At 46.5% G+C, this 18,816-nt stretch overlaps 1 protein-coding gene across 2 annotated transcripts in view; it reads left to right on the forward strand.

Moving 5' to 3' along the window:
• Nucleotides 1–12,757, forward strand: part of LOC120928832 (aldehyde dehydrogenase family 3 member B1-like) — a 71,711-nt gene extending 58,954 nt beyond the window's left edge. The window contains exons 9-10 of one of the 2 annotated variants that reach the window (XM_040339850.1): nucleotides 1,350–1,449; nucleotides 12,349–12,754. In XM_040339850.1, coding sequence (XP_040195784.1) covers nucleotides 1,350–1,449; nucleotides 12,349–12,542 — 294 coding nt within the window. In that variant the 3' untranslated portion in view covers nucleotides 12,543–12,754. Of the gene's footprint in view, nucleotides 1–1,349; nucleotides 1,450–12,348 lie in introns of both variants that reach the window. The other variant, XM_040339849.1, reaches the window with a different exon arrangement.
• The last annotated feature ends 6,059 nt before the right edge of the window (nucleotides 12,758–18,816 follow it).

An 18,816-nucleotide genomic window follows, 5' to 3' on the forward strand; every position in this document is an offset into this window, starting at 1 on the left:
GGGTCTCCAGACCCCATTGCGGTACCTACCTACAAATCCATAATTTTACTTACAGAAAGGGTTTCTGGACTCCATTGCAGTATCTGGACACAACCCATCACATTACCTACAGAAAGGGTCTGTGGACCCTATTGTAATACCTAGATACAATTCCATCATCTTACTTACAGAAACATTCTCTGGACCCCATTGCAGTACCTACCTACAAAACCATAATTTTACTCACAGGAAGGGTTTCTGGACCCTATTTCTGTATTTAGACACAAACCCATCACATTAACTACAGAAAGGGTCCGTGGGCCGTATTGTAATACCTACAAACAATTCCATCATCTTACTTACAGAAAGGGTCTCCAGACCCCATTGCAGTACCTACCTACAAACCCATAACTTCACTTACAGAAAGGGTTTCTGGACTCCATTGCAGTATCTGGACACAAACCCATCATATTACTTACAGAAAGGGTCTATGGACCCTATTGTAATACCTACAAACAATTCCATCATCTTACTTACAGAAAGGGTCTCCAAACCCCATTGCAGTACCTACCTACAAACCCATAATTTCACTTACAGAAAAGGGTTTCTGGACTCCATTGCAGTATCTGGACACAAACCCATCACATTACTTACAGAAAGGGTCCGTGGGCCGTATTGTAATGCCTAGATACAATTCCATCATCTTACTTACAGAAACGGTCTCCGGACCCCATTGCAGTACCTACCTACAAAACCATAATTTTACTCACAGGAAGGGTTTCTGGACCCTATTGCAGTATTTAGACACAAACCCATCACATTACCTACAGAAAGGGTCAGTGGGCCGTATTGTAATACCTACAAACAATTCCATCATCTTACTTACAGAAAGAGTCTTCAGACCCCATTGCAGTACCTACCTACAAAACCATAATTGTACTTACAGAAAGGGTTTCTGGACCCCATTGCAGTATTTAGACACAAACCCATCATATTACCTACAGAAAGGGTCTCCAGTGCAGAACATGCCTCTCATATGGCATCCAAAAGTTTCTCTAAGCCTCTATGCAGCAGATGGATATGGGCCAATAATATTTAAAATCTATGATAAGCCTTAAACATCCTGCAAGCTGATTGGTAAAGGGGATGAAGATCAATACTGATATACTAGTTACATGGTGTGTAATAAGGGGCATTTATATTAGGCACAGAGAAATGTGCCCCTTCTTATACAGAAGATTGCAGGTCACCTGCTCACAGCTGAAGGTGTATGTGGGAGAGGAATTAAACTGCATGCACACGATAAATTACCCAGTGCTAAGCCTTACCGGAATATGGAACTAATATAACCTATTTTTTTTCTTGGGCAGATCATCAATCAGTTCCTGGACAGGACAAGCAGCGGTAGCTTCTGTGCCAACGACTGTGTAGTGCAAACCACCATCATAACTCTGCCATTTGGAGGAGTCGGTGAGTATTGGATTGGATTTCTCTGTTTTGTGGGCAAATTTGTGGTCTTCTGACTTTCTACAGTCCATGTCACGTACCTGGTAGTGGAGCCTGACGTGCCGGGAACGGCTACTTTTGCTCCTCTGACTCCGGAGGCCCTGGTAGAGTGAACAGGGAACCCGAGAGTGCAGAGTCGCACAAGCGCCTGGTGGGAAAACGCTGGTGCTGGGCTGAGCTGGGATCCTGTGCACTTCGGAAAGATGTCAGCGGTGCTAAAGAAGACTGGACAGCAGATGACTGGAGCTAGGTGCAGGAAGCCGGGATCAGCAACTGAGGGAAGTGTATCGTAGTACAGACACTAGCAGGTTCAGACGGGCCGGGTCATACACAGGCGGGCGGATCAGGTACAGGGTCAAAGCAGGAGCGGAGCCGTGGTCCAAGCCGGGTTGGCAACTGGCGGGCAGCAGACAGATCAGAGGGACAGGCAGAGACGTGGTCAGACAAGCAGAGGTCAGGGCAGGCAGAGATCAGGGATAATCAGGAGCAAGCCGGGTCTCAGGAACTGGCAGGTAACGCGTATCAGGTTTGTCTCAGAACACGCTGTAGACCGAACAGCAAGAGGCCCCAGTGTCGGCTCCATTAAATAGTCAAGTTTGGAGCCAAGATGGCGTCAGCACCTGCCCCCCGCGCCGCTCGTCAAAGTGACGTGATTGTGCCGCTACCGCCATCTAGTGGGCAGATTTGCCCATGACAGTCCAGGTGTTTGACTGATAATTTGGGACTTGCCATAAAAGCAGAGAGGTGCAGCTCAGACATGTAACACTGCCGTAGTGAGATCCTCATCATTCTCTGTGTTTTTCCAATAGTCAGCCCTGTTTGCTCATCGGAGGTAATGAGGTCAATGCGTGTTTTGACTGTTAAGAGCTCTTCAAGGATGACCTCCATTGCACTGAGTCTGTTCAAACTTAGAGAAGGACATTTTACTATTATCAGGGGTTCATTACTCTGTTACTACTACCTGGAGCTCCATTACTCTGCTACTACTGTCTGGGGCTCCATTACTCTCTTACTTCTATCTGGAGTTTCATTACTCCATTACTACTATCTGGGGCTCCTTTACTACTGTTAGGGTCTCCATCACTCCAATCTGGGGCTACATTACTATTATGTTGGGATCCATTACTCCTATCTGGGACTCCATTACTCCTATCTGAGACTCCATTACTCCTATCTGGGGCTCCATTACTCCTATCTGGGGCTCCATTACTCCTATCTGGGGCTCCATTACTCCTATCTGGGACTCCAATACTCCTATCTGGGACTCCAATACTCCTATCTGGGACTCCATTACTCCTATCTGGGACTCCATTACTCCTATCTGGGACTCCATTACTCCTATCTGAGACTCCATTACTCCTATCTGGGGCTCCATTACTCCTATCTGGGGCTCCATTACTCCTATCTGGGACTCCATTACTCCTATCTGGGACTCCATTACTCCTATCTGGGACTCCATTACTCCTATCTGAGACTCCATTACTCCTATCTGGGGCTCCATTACTCCTATCTGGGACTCCATTACTCCTATCTGGGACTCCATTACTCCTATCTGAGACTCCATTACTCCTATCTGGGGCTCCATTACTCCTATCTCGGGCTCCATTTCGCCTTTCTGTGGCTCCATTACTCTGTTACTACTACCTGGGGCTCTTAGACAGAAAATAATAAAAAACACTATGTCGGACTTTAACCACTTAAGCCCCGGACCATTTTGTTGCTAAAGGACCGGGCCCCTTTTTTGCGATTCAGCACTATGTCGCTTTAACTGACAATTGCACGGTCGTGCGACGTGGCTCCCAAACAAAGCTGACGTCCTTTTTTTCCCCACAAATAGAGCTTTCTTTTGGTGGTATTTGATCACCTCTGCGGATTTTATATTTTGTGCTATAAACAAAAATAGAGCGACAATTCTGAAAAAAATTCTATATTTTTGACGTTTTGCTATAATAAATATCCCCCCAAAAATATATATAAAAAACTTTTTTTTTCCTCAGTTTAGGCCTATACGTATTCTTCTACATATTTTTGGTAATAAAAATTGCAATAAGCGTTTATTGATTGGTTTGCGCAAAAGTTATAGCGTCTATAAAATAGGGGATAGTTTTATTGCATTTTTATTAATATTTTTCATTTTTTTTTGTAATGGCGGCGATCAGCGATTTTTATCGTGACTGCGACATGGCGGACACATCGGACACCTTTGACACCATTTTGGGACCATTGTAATTTTTACAGCGATCAGTGCTATAAAAATGCACTGGTTACTGTGAAAATTACACTGGCAGTGAAGGGGTTAACCTGTAGGGGCGCTGAAGGGGTTAAGTGTGACCTAGGGGAGGCATTACTACTGTGTGTTGGGGCGTGGATTGGCGTGTGACGTCACTGATCGTCGTTCCCTATGACAGGGAACAGACGATCAGTGACACTCTCACTAGGAAGAAAGGTTTGTTTACACTCACCTCTCCCTGTTCTTCAGCTCTCTGACCCGGTCGCGGGACACCAGTGGCGATTGGGTCCGCGGGTCCCACGGGCGCGATCACGGAGCTCATGACCGTCGTTAGGCGGTCCTTAAGTGGTTAAAGCGGAGGTGAACACAAAAATGGAACCTCCGCTTTTCGCAACGCTCCCCCCCTAGGTGTCACATTTGGCACCTTTCAGGGGGGAGGGGGGTGCAGATACCTATATAATACAGGTATTTGCACCCACTTCCGGGCAAATAAACCCACTCCCCTCCCCCCACCCCCAAAACGCTTCACTCCTGATTCTCTCACCGAGGATGGCGGCGGGGGCAGCCGAGAGCCGAGCGATTGATCGGCTTCGGCTGCCGACATCGCGGGCACCCCAGACAGGTAAGTGTCCATTTATTAAAAGTCAGCAGCTGCAGTATTTGTAGCTGCTGGCTTTTAATATTATTTATATTACAAGGGTTGTTTACATTCCTTGTATTAAGAATAAAAGTGATCAGATTTTTTTAAGGAACAGTGTAAAAAAATAATAAAGTGAAATGAATAAGAAAACAATAAAAATCACCCCGTCCCTCCAATCTCGCGCGCAGAAGTCAATGCATATGTAAGTCCCGCCCACATTAGAAAACGGTGTTCAAATCACACATGCGAGGTATTGCCGCAATCGTTAGAGCGAGAGAAATAATTATAGCAGAAGACCTCCTCTGTAACTCTAAACGTCACCTATGGAGATTTTTAATTCCAAAAGTTTGCCACCATTCCACGAGCGGGCGCAATTTTAAAGCGTGACATGTTGGGTATCAATTTACTCAGCATAACATTATCTTTCACCTTATAGAAAAAAATGAGGCTAACTTTACTGTTTTCTTATTTTTTAACCACTTCAGACCCGCGCTATAGCCGAATGACGGCTACAGCGCGGATCTGAATATCCAACATGCCGTCAATTGACGGCCGCCCCTTTGGGCGTTCCCCGCGCGCGCTCCAGAGCGCGCAGCGGGGAAACTCTGTGTTGGCCGTGTCCCTTGGACACAGCCAATCACAGATCGCCGTGAACGGCCAATCAGAGTGCCCGTTTGCGATGCGATCTGTGCGGCCAATGAGAGATGATCTCATATGTAAACATATGAGATCATCTCTCATTGCCGTTTTACACAGAGACAGCGTCCTGTTTCTGGAGAGGAGACCGATCTGTGTCCCTTGTACATACGGACACAGATCGGTCACCTCCCCCAATCACCCCCCTCCCCCCACACAGTTAGAACACTATGTAGGGAATACATTTAACACCTTCCTCACCCCCTAGTGTTAACCCCTTCCCTGCCAGTCACATTTATACAGTAATTAGTGCATATTTATAGCACTGATCGCAGTATAAATGTGAATGGCGCCAAAAATGTGTCAAAAGTGTCCGATACGTCCGCCATAACGTCGCAGTCCCAATAAAAATCGCAGATCGCCGCCATTTCTAGTAAAAAAAAAAAAAATAATAAAAAAATAATAATTCTGTCCCCTATTTTGTAGGCGCTATAACTTTTGCGCAAACCAGTCGCTTATTGCGATTTTTTTTTTTTTACCAAAAATATGTAGAAGAATACGTATCGCCCTAAACTTTTTTTTAAATTGGGATATTTATTATAGCAACAAGTAAAAAATATTGGCCCAGATTCAAGTAGAATCGCGCAATATTTGCGTGGGCAAAGAGCAAATTTTTTTCTCTGCGCCCACGCAAATATTGCGCTTTGCCCGCGATTTACGGAGCAGTTGCTCCGTAAATTGCGCGGGCAATATGCTAAGCAGCCGGGCGCAAGGCTGCTTAGCATATTGCCGGGGGCGGGAATCATTTAAATTAGGTGCGCTCCCACGCCGAGCGAACAGCGCATGCTCCGTCGGGAAATTTTTCCCGACGTGCATTGCGGCAAATGACGTCGCAAGGACGTCATTTGCTTGTAAGTGAACGTGAATGGCGTCCAGCGCCATTCACGGTTCACTTACGTAAACGACGTTAAATTTGAACGTTGCGAGCGGGAGGCGCAGCTATACTTTAGCATTGGCTGCGCCTGCTATAGCAGGAGCAACCTTATGCTAAAGGCGCCGTACGGAAACTCCGTACCTTGCGTGAGAAGGGCCCGCGCAACTTTTGTGAATCGGTGGTAGTATGCAATTTGCATACTACACGCCGATCACAAAGGCCGCGCCCCCTAGCGGCCAACGCAAGAATGCAGCCTGGGATGTAAAGGCATAAGGAGGCTTATGTCTGTCACATCCTAGGCTGCATTCGGTGTAACGAGGTTCCTGAATCAGGAGCACTCGTTACACCGGAGCAAGTAAGCACTTGCGCCGCGCAACCTATGGTTGCGCGGGCGCAAGTGCTTCTTGAATCTGGGCCTTTGTATTTTTTTTTCAAAATTGTCGCTTATTTTTGTTTATAGCGCAAAAAATAAAAACCGCACAGGCGATCAAATACCACCAAAAGAAAGCTCTACTTGTGGGAAAAAAAGGACGTCAATTTTGTTTGGGAGCCACGTCGCACGACCGCGCAATTGTCAGTTAAAGCGACGCAGTGCCGGAAGCTGAAATTTCACCTGGGCAGGAGGGGGGGTATATGTGCCCAGTAAGGAAGTGGTTAATAAAAAAATTGACATTTGTAAGACTGCTGCGCATATAAGCCTAGATTCACGTAGGGCGGCGTAAGTGTGGGTGGGCATAGCGTATCGTATTTACGCTACGCCGCCGCAACTTAGAGAGGCAAGTGCTGTATTCACAAAGCTACTAAGTTGCGGTGTAGCGTAAATGTGCCGGCGTAAGCGCGCCTAATTCAAATTGGGAAGAGGTGGGCGTGTTTTATGTAAATAAAGCATGACCCCACGTAAATGACGTTTTGAACGTACGGCGCATGCACCGTCCGTGGACGTATCCCAGTGCGCATGAGTCGGATAGAATGCCTAAGATACGTCGAACACTGCCTACGACGTGAACGTAACTTACGCACAGCCCTATTCGCGTACGACTTACGCAAACAACGTAAAAAGATACGCTTGTTCCGACGTCCATACTTTGCATGGGCTGCGCTACCTAGAGACATGCTTTATCTTTACGCCGGCGTATGTCTTACGTAAACGGCGTAACTAATTGCGACGGGCGTTCGTACATTCGTGAATCTGCGTATCTTGCTCATTTGCATATTCAACGCGGAAAACAACGGAAGCGCCACCTAGCGGCCAGCGTAAATATGCACCCTAAGATACGACGGCGTAGGAGACTTACGCCACTCGTATCTTAGCCAAATTTAAGCATATCTGGTTTCCAGAATACGCTTAAAGATACAACGGCGCAGATTCGGACTTACGACAGCGTATCTACTGATACGCCAACGTAAGTCTTTGAGAATCTGGCCCATACAGTGTGACATAAAGTATTGCAACGACCGCCATTTTATTCTCTAGGAGCTCTGCTAAAAATTATTTAGTTCCCATTTGAAATTCGGCTGAATTTTCATTTTTCGGAAAATTCACATGTATCCGAATTTCCGGATTACAATAGTACCGAATTTAAACGAAATCAAAATTCGAATTTGAATCGTTTTAGAATTCTAAATGTTTTTTAATTCAAATAGGTTTCCTATTCGAATAGTTTTAGAGTTTCCAAAGAGAATAACATAGAATAGAAAATAAGGGAATAGAATAGAAAAAAAAATAATGTAACAGAAAATAAAATAAAATAATAGAATATAATAGAGTAAAACAGAACAAAATAGAATAGAAAATAAAAACAGAATAGACTAGAATATAATAGAAACAAATGGAATTGAATAACCATCAGTGGTGCTCAAGTACCCCCAAAAGGCCATGTTTTGGGATTTTCCCTTAGCTAAAATAGCTGTCATAGATGCCAAGCCATTGACATTGACTTAAAGCACCCAAAGCAAGGTGAAGGAAAACATGACTTGTTAGGGGTACTTAAGGAATGAGCAGTGGCGGCTGGTGCTCAAAATTTTTGGGGGGCGCAAACGAAAAAAAAAAAAAAAGAAAAAAATCGCAGCCTCACTGTGCCCATCAAATGCAGCCACTGTGCCATCAATTGTCACCACTGTGCCATGCCATCAAACGCAGTCACTGTGCCATCAATTGTCACCACTGTGCCATCAATTGTCACCACTGTGCCATGCCATCAAACGCAGTCACTGTGCCATGCCATCAAACACAGCCACTGTGCCATCAATTATCACCACTGTGCCATGCCATCAAACGCAGCCACTGTGCCCCTCAATTGTCGCCACTGTGCCAATTGTCACCAATGTGCCCTTTAATTGTCGCCACTGTGCCCATTGTTGCCACTATGCATGCCACTGTGCCCATTGTCACCACTGTGCCCATTGTCACCACTGTGCCCATTGATGCCACTGTGCCCATTGATGCCACTGTGCCCATTGATGCCACTGTGCCCTTTGTCCCACTGTGCCCTTTGTGGCCACTGTGCCCATTGATGCCACTGTGCCCATTGTCGCCGCTGTGCCCATTGATGCCGATGTGCCCTGTAAAATGCACTTACCTTTCTCCTTCCACGTCCCTTGATGTATTCTCCCGCCTTGGTGACGCTTCAGCCAATCAGGTTACCGATAACCAGAATCGGTGAACCTGATTGGCTGGGACAGCCGTCAGTCTTATCCAAGGAACGCACCCCCCGTACGTTCCGAGGATAAGCTTCCGGGAGACGAGGGCTGTACTCGGAAAGCCTATCAGAGCCGCTGGCTCTGATAGGCACATTTCCGCACAGCCAACCAGCTGCCGTTATTCAGGTGGTCGGCGCTCAAGTTCCGGCCATCTGAATTAGACCAGCGGCAGCTGGCAACAATAACATACATTCATGCAATGCATAAATGTATGTTATTTCAGTGGCGGTGCGGAGCCACCAGAGGGGGCAGCGCTCCAGCGCCCTCTATAGACGGACCGCCACTGGTCTTCACAGATAACTTTCTATCACGAAGGTCTTGGTCCTGGTGACTGGGGGAGATTTATTACCCATTATCAAAAAGATGGTGCCGTCATGGTCATGTTTGTCCAGGGAACTGCGGTGGTTGTGGTCACACAAGTAATTTCCACCTAAATTTGCTTTGGCCAAGTGACACGGGATAGGTGCACTAATGATGAACATAATCATGTAATTGCGCCCAATGACAACCCGGTAGAACACTGTTATGAAGATGATCCAGGTAAAGAATGCCTTGTCCTTCAAGCTTGTTTTTTTCCACATCTCCATGAGTTTTGGTCCAGCGAGCGTAAAACAAATCTCTCTGCCGTGGTCAGTTTCACCATCGAGGGGGGGGAATTATTTCCTAAGCCCAAGTCATAGATACCAAGCCATGGACTTAAAGCACCCAAAGCAAGGTAAAGGAAAACATGACTTGTTAGGGGTACTTAAGGAATGAAGTTTGGAACCACTGGTCTATGAAGATCACAAGTCCTGGATTTCTAGGGGAAGGTAGAAGACCCTTCACAGATGACTTTCTTTCTTGAAGGTCTTGGTCCTGGTGACTGGGGGAGATTATTGCCCATCAAAAAGGCCCTGGTAGATATGGTGCCATCATAGGAATACCGCGGCCGCCGCTGGGGGGAGTTTGCGTCGTAAACCAGCGTCGGGTATGCAAATTAGGAGTTACGGTGATCCACGACGGATTTTCGCGTTCGCTACGTCGCTGCTAGTCTAGTTTCCCGTCGCAAAGTTAGTCGTCGTTTTAGGTGCCCTAACTTTACACAGCAATCGTATTGCTGTATAAAGTATGGCCGTCGTTCCCGCGTCGAAATTTAAAAATGAACGTCGTCTGTGTAAGCCGTCCGGGAATACGTAATTACGTTACATGCGTCGTCAAAAAAATGACGTCACGGCGCGCAAAGCACGGCGGGAGTTAGGAAACGGAGCATGCGCAGTAGGTCCGGCGCGGGAGCGCGCCTAATTTAAATGGCGCACGCCCATTTGAATTTGCCCGCCTTGCGCCGGACGTCTTTACGATACACCGCCGCAAGTTTCCAGGTAAGTGCTTTGTGGATCGGGCACTAAAACTGGAAACTTGCGGCGGTGTATCGTAAACGGGTTACGTTACACCGGCGCTATTGTACGTGAATCTGGCCCGAAGTTTGGAACCACTGGTCCATGAAGATCACAAGTCCTGGATTTCTAGGGGAAGGTAGAAGACCCTTCACAGATGACTTTCTTTCTTGAAGGTCCTGGTGACTGGGGGAGATTATTGCCCATTATCAAAAAGGCCCTGGTAGATATGGTGCCATCATGGTCATGTTTGTCCAGGGAACTGTGGTGGCTTTGGTCACACAAGTAATTTCCACCTAAATTAGATTTGGCCAGATGACATGGGATGGGTGCACTCAGGGCCGCTGATAGAAATCATGGGGCCCCGTACAGCCTACCTGACGGGGCCCCCTTCAGCTCCACCCCTGGTCCCGCCTTTAGCTCCACCCCTGGCCCGGCTTGAAACTGTCTCTGCAGCACGTTACGGGATTGGCGGCATTGGTAGGCACCTGGAGCAGAGAACCGGGGGGGGGGGGGCTGCCGTCTGAAATTGAAATTGAGAAGCAGGGGGGGGGGCTGCCGCGAATTGAGAAGCGGAGGGGGGCCCTTTACAAATTATTAATAAAAATGAAAAAATAAAAATAATAAAATAAATAAATAAACATTAATAAAAAAAAAGGGGGGGGGTTGCCATTCAGGGCCCTGGGGACCTCTGGGCCCTTTAATTAAAAAAAAAAAAAAAACATTTATAAAAAAAAAAAAAAGGGGGGTTTGCCACATGGAGACCTCATGAGCCCTTTAAAATATATATATATATAGAATAAAAAGAAAAAAAATGAAATAAAATAATATGAAAAAAAAAAGAATTTATAAAAAAAGGGGGATTGCCATCCGGGGCCCTGGGGACCTTAAATAATAAATATATATATATATATATATATATATATATATATATATATATATGTGTGTGTGTATATATATATATATATATATATATATGAAATAAAAATATATATAAAAATGTATTTATTTTTTTATAAAAAAAAGGGGTGTTTTCATCCCGGGCTCTGGGGATCTCCGGGCCCCTGGGGACCCCCGTACCCCTAAGAAAAAAAAATTGTCCCTTTAATAAAAAATAAAAAAATATATATATTAGAAAAAATATATATTTTTTTATAAAAAATAAATAAAAAAAGGGGGGGTTGCCATCCGGAGCCCTGGGGGCCTTCGGGGCCCCCTACAACAGGGCCAGTTGTACTGGCTTATAAGCGGCCCTGGGTGCACTAAGGATTAACATAATCATGTAATTACACCCAATGACAACCCCGTAGAACACTGTTATGAAGATGATCCAGGTAAAGAAGGCCTTGTCCTTCGAGCTTGGTGTTTTCCACATCTCCATGAGTTTTGGTCAAGTGAGGGTAAAACAAATCTCTCTGCCGTGGTCAGTTTCACCATCGGGGGGGGGAATTATTTCCTGAGCCCAAATGGTCTAAAAATTCCCACGTGGTCCATTTCTGACCACACCTGTGGATACAGTTAGTTGAGAAGCTACGTTCCACCATTCTTCCTTATTCTGTGCAGTGCTTTCTGTTAGGTTGATTCAGGTAGATGTGCCTACACTTACGGCGGCGTAGCTTAGCGTGTTTAGGCTACGCCGCCGTAAGTTAGCAAGGCAAGTACATGATTCACAATGTACTTGCCTGCTAAGTTACGGCGGCATAGCCTAAAGCGGGCGGGCGTAAGGGCGCCTGAATTCAAATGTGTGTAAGGGGGGCGTGTTTTATGTTAATAAGGCTTGACCTTAAGTTTTTGACGTTTTTTTTCTTACTGCGCATGCGCCGGGCGCCTACATTTCCCAGTGTGCATTGCGGCTAAGTACGCTGCACGGGCCTATTGATTTCGACGTGGACGTAAACGACGTAATTCGCTATTCGCGGACGACTTACGCAAACTATGTAAAAATGTAGAATCTCGAAGCGGGAACGGCGGCCATACTTTAACATTACTATTCCATCTAATAGATGGAATAACTTTAGGCCTGATAATGGCTTACGTAAACGGCGTAAATGTACTGCGGCGGCCGGGCGTACGTTCGTGAATCGGCGTATCTACTAATTTACATATTCTACGCCGACCGCGATGGAAGCGTCACCTAGCGGCCATCCGAAATATTGCAATCTAAGATAGGACGGCGCAAGCCGTCGTATCTTAGATATGTTTAAGTGTATCTCTGTTTGAGCATACACTTAAACATAAGTCGGCGTAGATTTTGAGTTAGGTTGGCTTATCTACTGATAAGCCGGCCTAACTCTTAATGAATCTACCTATGTATCACTATCTTACAGCATTGTGTTCCTTTATCTTGCAGGACACAGCGGGATGGGCATGTACCACGGCAAGTTTACCTTCGATACCTTTTCTCATAAGCGGGCGTGCCTCCTGCGCAGCGAGGGTCGTGAGAAACTCAACGAGGTGCGTTACCCACCATACAGTGAAAGTCGGCTGGGATTCATCCTCTCCATGACGGGGGTGAAGCGGAAAGGAGGTTGCGTTATCTCCTGAAGATCAGGAAACAATTGCCGACTCAAATCATCGACTCGATTGCCAAATGCACACGGATCACAGAACCCAAGCCATTCCGTCCCAGGTTGTATGAAATAATTGCACAACGGAAATCCTGTTCATATTTTATACGTGGCCGGAAGCACTAAACTCAACATTTTTATTTTTATTTTATATCTGTATCTATATAAAAATAATTCTGTATCATCTTTATTAAAAGAATAAAAAAAAACAAGTCTTGTTTTGGTTATGTTTTGGAAATGGGAAAGACTCTTGTTCCTGCCACCAGCAGATGCCCCACCTATGGTACAATGGGGTGGCGTGTAAGATGCCAATCAGGTGTGATTTATTTCTGGGGGGGGGTTAAAGAGTAGATAACAAAAGCTACTGGTACTGGTATACAAGGTGAAAGTCTTGAAGAACACACATTTAGGAGGGTGATGCTGGCAACTCAGTTACTTTAACCCAGGGATCTCCAAACTACGGCCCTCCAGCTGTTGCAGAACTACACGTCCCATGAGGCCTTGTAAAACTCTGACATTCACAGACATGACCGGGCATGATGGGAATTGTAGTTCCTGAACAACTGGAGGGCCGTAGTTTGAAGACCCCAGCTTTAACCACTTAAGACCCGGACCTTTAGGCAGCTAAAGGACCCGGCCAGGTTTTTGCGATTCGGCACTGCGTCGCTTTAACAGACAATTGCGCGGTCGTGCGACGTGGCTCCCAAACAAAATTGGCGTCCTTTTTTCCCCACGAATAGAGCTTTCTTTTGGTGGTATTTGATCACCTCTGCGGTTTTTATTTTTTGCGCTATAAACAAAAATAGAGCGACAATCTTGAAAAAAATGCAATATTTTTTACTTTTTTCTATAATAAATATCCCCCAAAAATATATAAAAAAAAATGTTTTCCTCAGTTTAGGCCGATACGTATTCTTCTACTTATTTTTGGTAAAAAAAAAATCGCAATAAGCGTTTATCAGTTGGTTTGCGCAAAATTTTTAGCGTTTACAAAACAGGGGACAGTTTTATTGCATTTTTATAAAAAAAAAAATATTTACTACTAATGGCGGCGATCAGCGATTTTTTTCATGACTGCGACATTATGGCGGACACTTCGGACAATTTTGACACATTTTTGGGATCATTGTCATTTTCACAGCAAAAAATGCATTTAAAATGCATTGTTTATTGTGAAAATGACAATTGCAGTTTGGGAGTTAACCACAAGGGGGCGCTGAAGGGGTTATGTATGACCTAATATGTGTTTCTAACTGTAGGGGGGTGTGGCTGTAGGTGTGACGTCATCGATTGTGTATCCCTATAAAAGGGATGATACGATCGATGACGGCGCCCAATTTTACACCCACAGTTGATCCAGAGGAAGGTGAAAAACCCCAGCAGAGCATGATCCAATTTGCTACAGCAGGGGAAAAATTCCTTCCTGATCCCCCGAGAGGCAATCGGATTTTCCCTGAATCAACTTTACCTACAAATCTTAGTACTCAGTTATATTCTGTACATTTAGGAAAGAATCCAGGCCTTTCTTAAAGCGGATGTGCCACGGGAAAATAATATTAAAAGCCAGCAGCTACAAATACTGCAGCTGCTGACTTTTAATATAAGGACACTTACCTGTCCTGGAGTCCAGCGCCGATCGCAGCTTCACCGGACTTTCACCGGACTGTGAATCTGGCCCGTTATTCCACTGCATAGCTTGGTGTCATCTGCAAAGACAGAAATGTTACTTTTGATCCCAGACCCAATATCATTTATAAATATATTGAAAAGTAAGGGTCCTAGCACTGAACCTTGGGGTACACCACTCATAACATTGGACCATTCAGAGTAAGAATCATTAACCACGACTCTCTGAATTCTGTCTTTCAGCCAGTTTTCTATCCATTTACAAACTGATATATCCAATCCTGTAGACTTTACCTTACACATGAGCCGTGTGTGCGGAACTGTATCCAACGCTTTTGCAAAATCCAAATATATCACGTCCACAGCCACCCCTCTGTCCAAGTATACCACGTCCACCGCCACCCCTCTGTCCAAGTATACCATGTTCACCACCACCCCTCTGTCCAAGTATACCACGTCCACCGCCACCCCTCTGTCCAAGTATACCACGTCCACCGCCACCCCTCTGTCCAAGTATACCACGTCCACCGCCACCCCTCTGTCCAAGTATACCATGTTCACCACCACCCCTCTGTCCAAGTATACCACGTCCACCGCCACCCCTCTGTCCAAGTATACCACGTCCACAGCCACGCCTTTGTCCAAGTATACCACATCCACCGCCACCCCTCTGTCCAAGTATACCACGTCCACCGCCACCCCTCTGTCCAAGTATACCACGTCCACCGCCACCCCTCTGTCCATGTATACCACATCCACCGCCACCCCTCTGTCCAAGTATACCACGTCCACAGCCACCCCTCTGTCCAAGTATACCACATCCACAGCCACCCCTCTGTCCAAGTATACCACATCCACAGCCACCCCTCTGTCCAAGTATACCACGTCCACCGCCACCCCTCTGTCCAAGTATACCACATCCACCGCCACCCCTCTGTCCAAGTATACCACATCCACAGCCACCCCTCTGTCCAAGTATACCACGTCCACCGCCACCCCTCTGTCCATGTATACCACATCCACCGCCACCCCTCTGTCCAAGTATACCACGTCCACCACCACCCCTCTGTCCAAGTATACCACGTCCACCACCCCTCTGTCCAAGTATACCACGTCCACCACCCCTCTGTCCAAGTATACCACGTCCACCACCCCTCTGTCCAAGTATACCACATCCACCGCCACCCCTCTGTCCAAGTTTACCATGCCCACCACCCCTCTGTCCAAGTATACCACATCCACCGCCACCCCTCTGTCCAAGTATACCACATCCACCGCCACCCCTCTGTCCAAGTATACCACATCCACCGCCACCCCTCTGTCCAAGTATACCATGTTCACCACCACCCCTCTCATAGTTGCCAACATTTGAAAAAAAATTCCAGGGACACTTTGCAGCACAGCTATGAACATGCCGCTGCGCTCGCGACCAATGGCTCCGCATCTTAAAGGGGACATACCTGGACGCCGATGTGCGCAGCCGTGCCATTCTGTCGCCATACATCGTCGTGCCGTGCGACGGTTGGCAAGCGGTTTATCCTTATCAACTGTCATTGCATGCATGCATTTTGTAAACTAAAAAAAACTGACTACACTGACCTGACCTGATTACACTGACCTGATTACACTGACCTGACTACACTGACCTGACCTACATACACTGACTACACTGACCTGACCTACATACACTGACTACACTGACCTGACCTACATACACTGACTACACTGACCTGACCTGATTACACTGACCTGACCTGATTACACTGACCTGACTACACTGACCTGACCTGATTACACTGACCTGACTACACTGACCTGACCTGATTACACTGACCTGACTACACTGACCTGACCTACATACACTGACTACACTGACCTGACTACACTGACCTGACCACACTGACCTGACCTGATTACACTGACCTGACTACACTGACCTGACCTGATTACACTGACCTGATTACACTGACCTGACTACACTGACCTGACCTACATACACTGACTACACTGACCTGACCACACTGACCTGACCTGATTACACTGACCTGATTACACTGACCTGATTACACTGACCTGACTACACTGACCTGACCTGATTACACTGACCTGATTACACTGACCTGATTACACTGACCTGACTACACTGACCTGACCACACTACACTGACCTGACTACACTGACCTGACCTGATTACACTGACCTGACCTGACTACACTGACCTGACCTACATACACTGACCTGACTACACTGACCTGACCTAACTACACTGACTACACTGACCTGACCACACTGACCTGACCACACTGACCTGACCTGACTACACTGACCTGACCTGATTACACTGACCTGACCTGACTACACTGACCTGACCTACATACACTGACCTGACTACACTGACCTGACTACACTGACCTGACCTACATACACTGACCTGACTACACTGACCTGACCACACTGACATGACCTGATTACACTGACCTGACCTGATTACACTGACCTGATTACACTGACCTGACCTGATTACACTGACCTGACCTACATACACTGACTACACTGACCTGACCACACTGACCTGACCACACTGACCTGACCTGACTACACTGACCTGACCTGATTACACTGACCTGACCTGATTACACTGACCTGATTACACTGACCTGACCTGATTACACTGACCTGACCTACATACACTGACTACACTGACCTGACTACACTGACCTGACCACACTGACCTGACCTGATTACACTGACCTGACTACACTGACCTGACCTGATTACACTGACCTGACTACACTGACCTGACCTGATTACACTGACCTGATTACACTGACCTGACCTGACTACACTGACCTGACCTACATACACTGACCTGACCTACATACACTGACTACACTGACCTGACCACACTGACCTGACCTGATTACACTGACCTGACCTGATTACACTGACCTGATTACACTGACCTGATTACACTGACCTGATTACACTGACCTGACTACACTGACCTGACCTACATACACTGACTACACTGACCTGACTACACTGACCTGACCTACATACACTGACTACACTGACCTGACCTGATTACACTGACCTGATTACACTGACCTGATTACACTGACCTGATTACACTGACCTGACTACACTGACCTGACCACACTGACATGACCTGATTACACTGACCTGACCTGATTACACTGACCTGATTACACTGACCTGACTACACTGACCTGACCTACATACACTGACTACACTGACCTGACCACACTGACCTGACCACACTGACCTGACCTGACTACACTGACCTGACCTGATTACACTGACCTGACCTGATTACACTGACCTGATTACACTGACCTGACCTGATTACACTGACCTGACCTACATACACTGACTACACTGACCTGACTACACTGACCTGACCACACTGACCTGACCTGACTACACTGACCTGACTACACTGACCTGACCTGATTACACTGACCTGACCTGATTACACTGACCTGACTACACTGACCTGACCTGATTACACTGACCTGACTACACTGACCTGACCTGATTACACTGACCTGACTACACTGACCTGACCTACATACACTGACTACACTGACCTGACTACACTGACCTGACCACACTGACCTGACCTGATTACACTGACCTGACTACACTGACCTGACCTGATTACACTGACCTGACTACACTGACCTGACCTGATTACACTGACCTGATTACACTGACCTGACTACACTGACCTGACCTACATACACTGACTACACTGACCTGACCACACTGACCTGACCTGATTACACTGACCTGATTACACTGACCTGATTACACTGACCTGACTACACTGACCTGACCTGATTACACTGACCTGATTACACTGACCTGATTACACTGACCTGACTACACTGACCTGACCACACTACACTGACCTGACTACACTGACCTGACCTGATTACACTGACCTGACCTGACTACACTGACCTGACCTACATACACTGACCTGACCACACTGACCTGACCTGACTACACTGACCTGACCTGATTACACTGACCTGACCTGACTACACTGACCTGACCTACATACACTGACTACACTGACCTGACCTACATACACTGACTACACTGACCTGACCTGATTACACTGACCTGATTACACTGACCTGATTACACTGACCTGATTACACTGACCTGACTACACTGACCTGACCACACTGACATGACCTGATTACACTGACCTGACCTGATTACACTGACCTGATTACACTGACCTGACTACACTGACCTGACCTACATACACTGACTACACTGACCTGACCACACTGACCTGACCACACTGACCTGACCTGACTACACTGACCTGACCTGATTACACTGACCTGACCTGATTACACTGACCTGATTACACTGACCTGACCTGATTACACTGACCTGACCTACATACACTGACTACACTGACCTGACTACACTGACCTGACCACACTGACCTGACCTGACTACACTGACCTGACTACACTGACCTGACCTGATTACACTGACCTGACCTGATTACACTGACCTGACTACACTGACCTGACCTGATTACACTGACCTGACTACACTGACCTGACCTGATTACACTG

This window comes from Rana temporaria, chromosome 2 (genome assembly GCF_905171775.1).
Source record: "Rana temporaria chromosome 2, aRanTem1.1, whole genome shotgun sequence".
Lineage (NCBI taxonomy): Eukaryota > Metazoa > Chordata > Amphibia > Anura > Ranidae > Rana > Rana temporaria.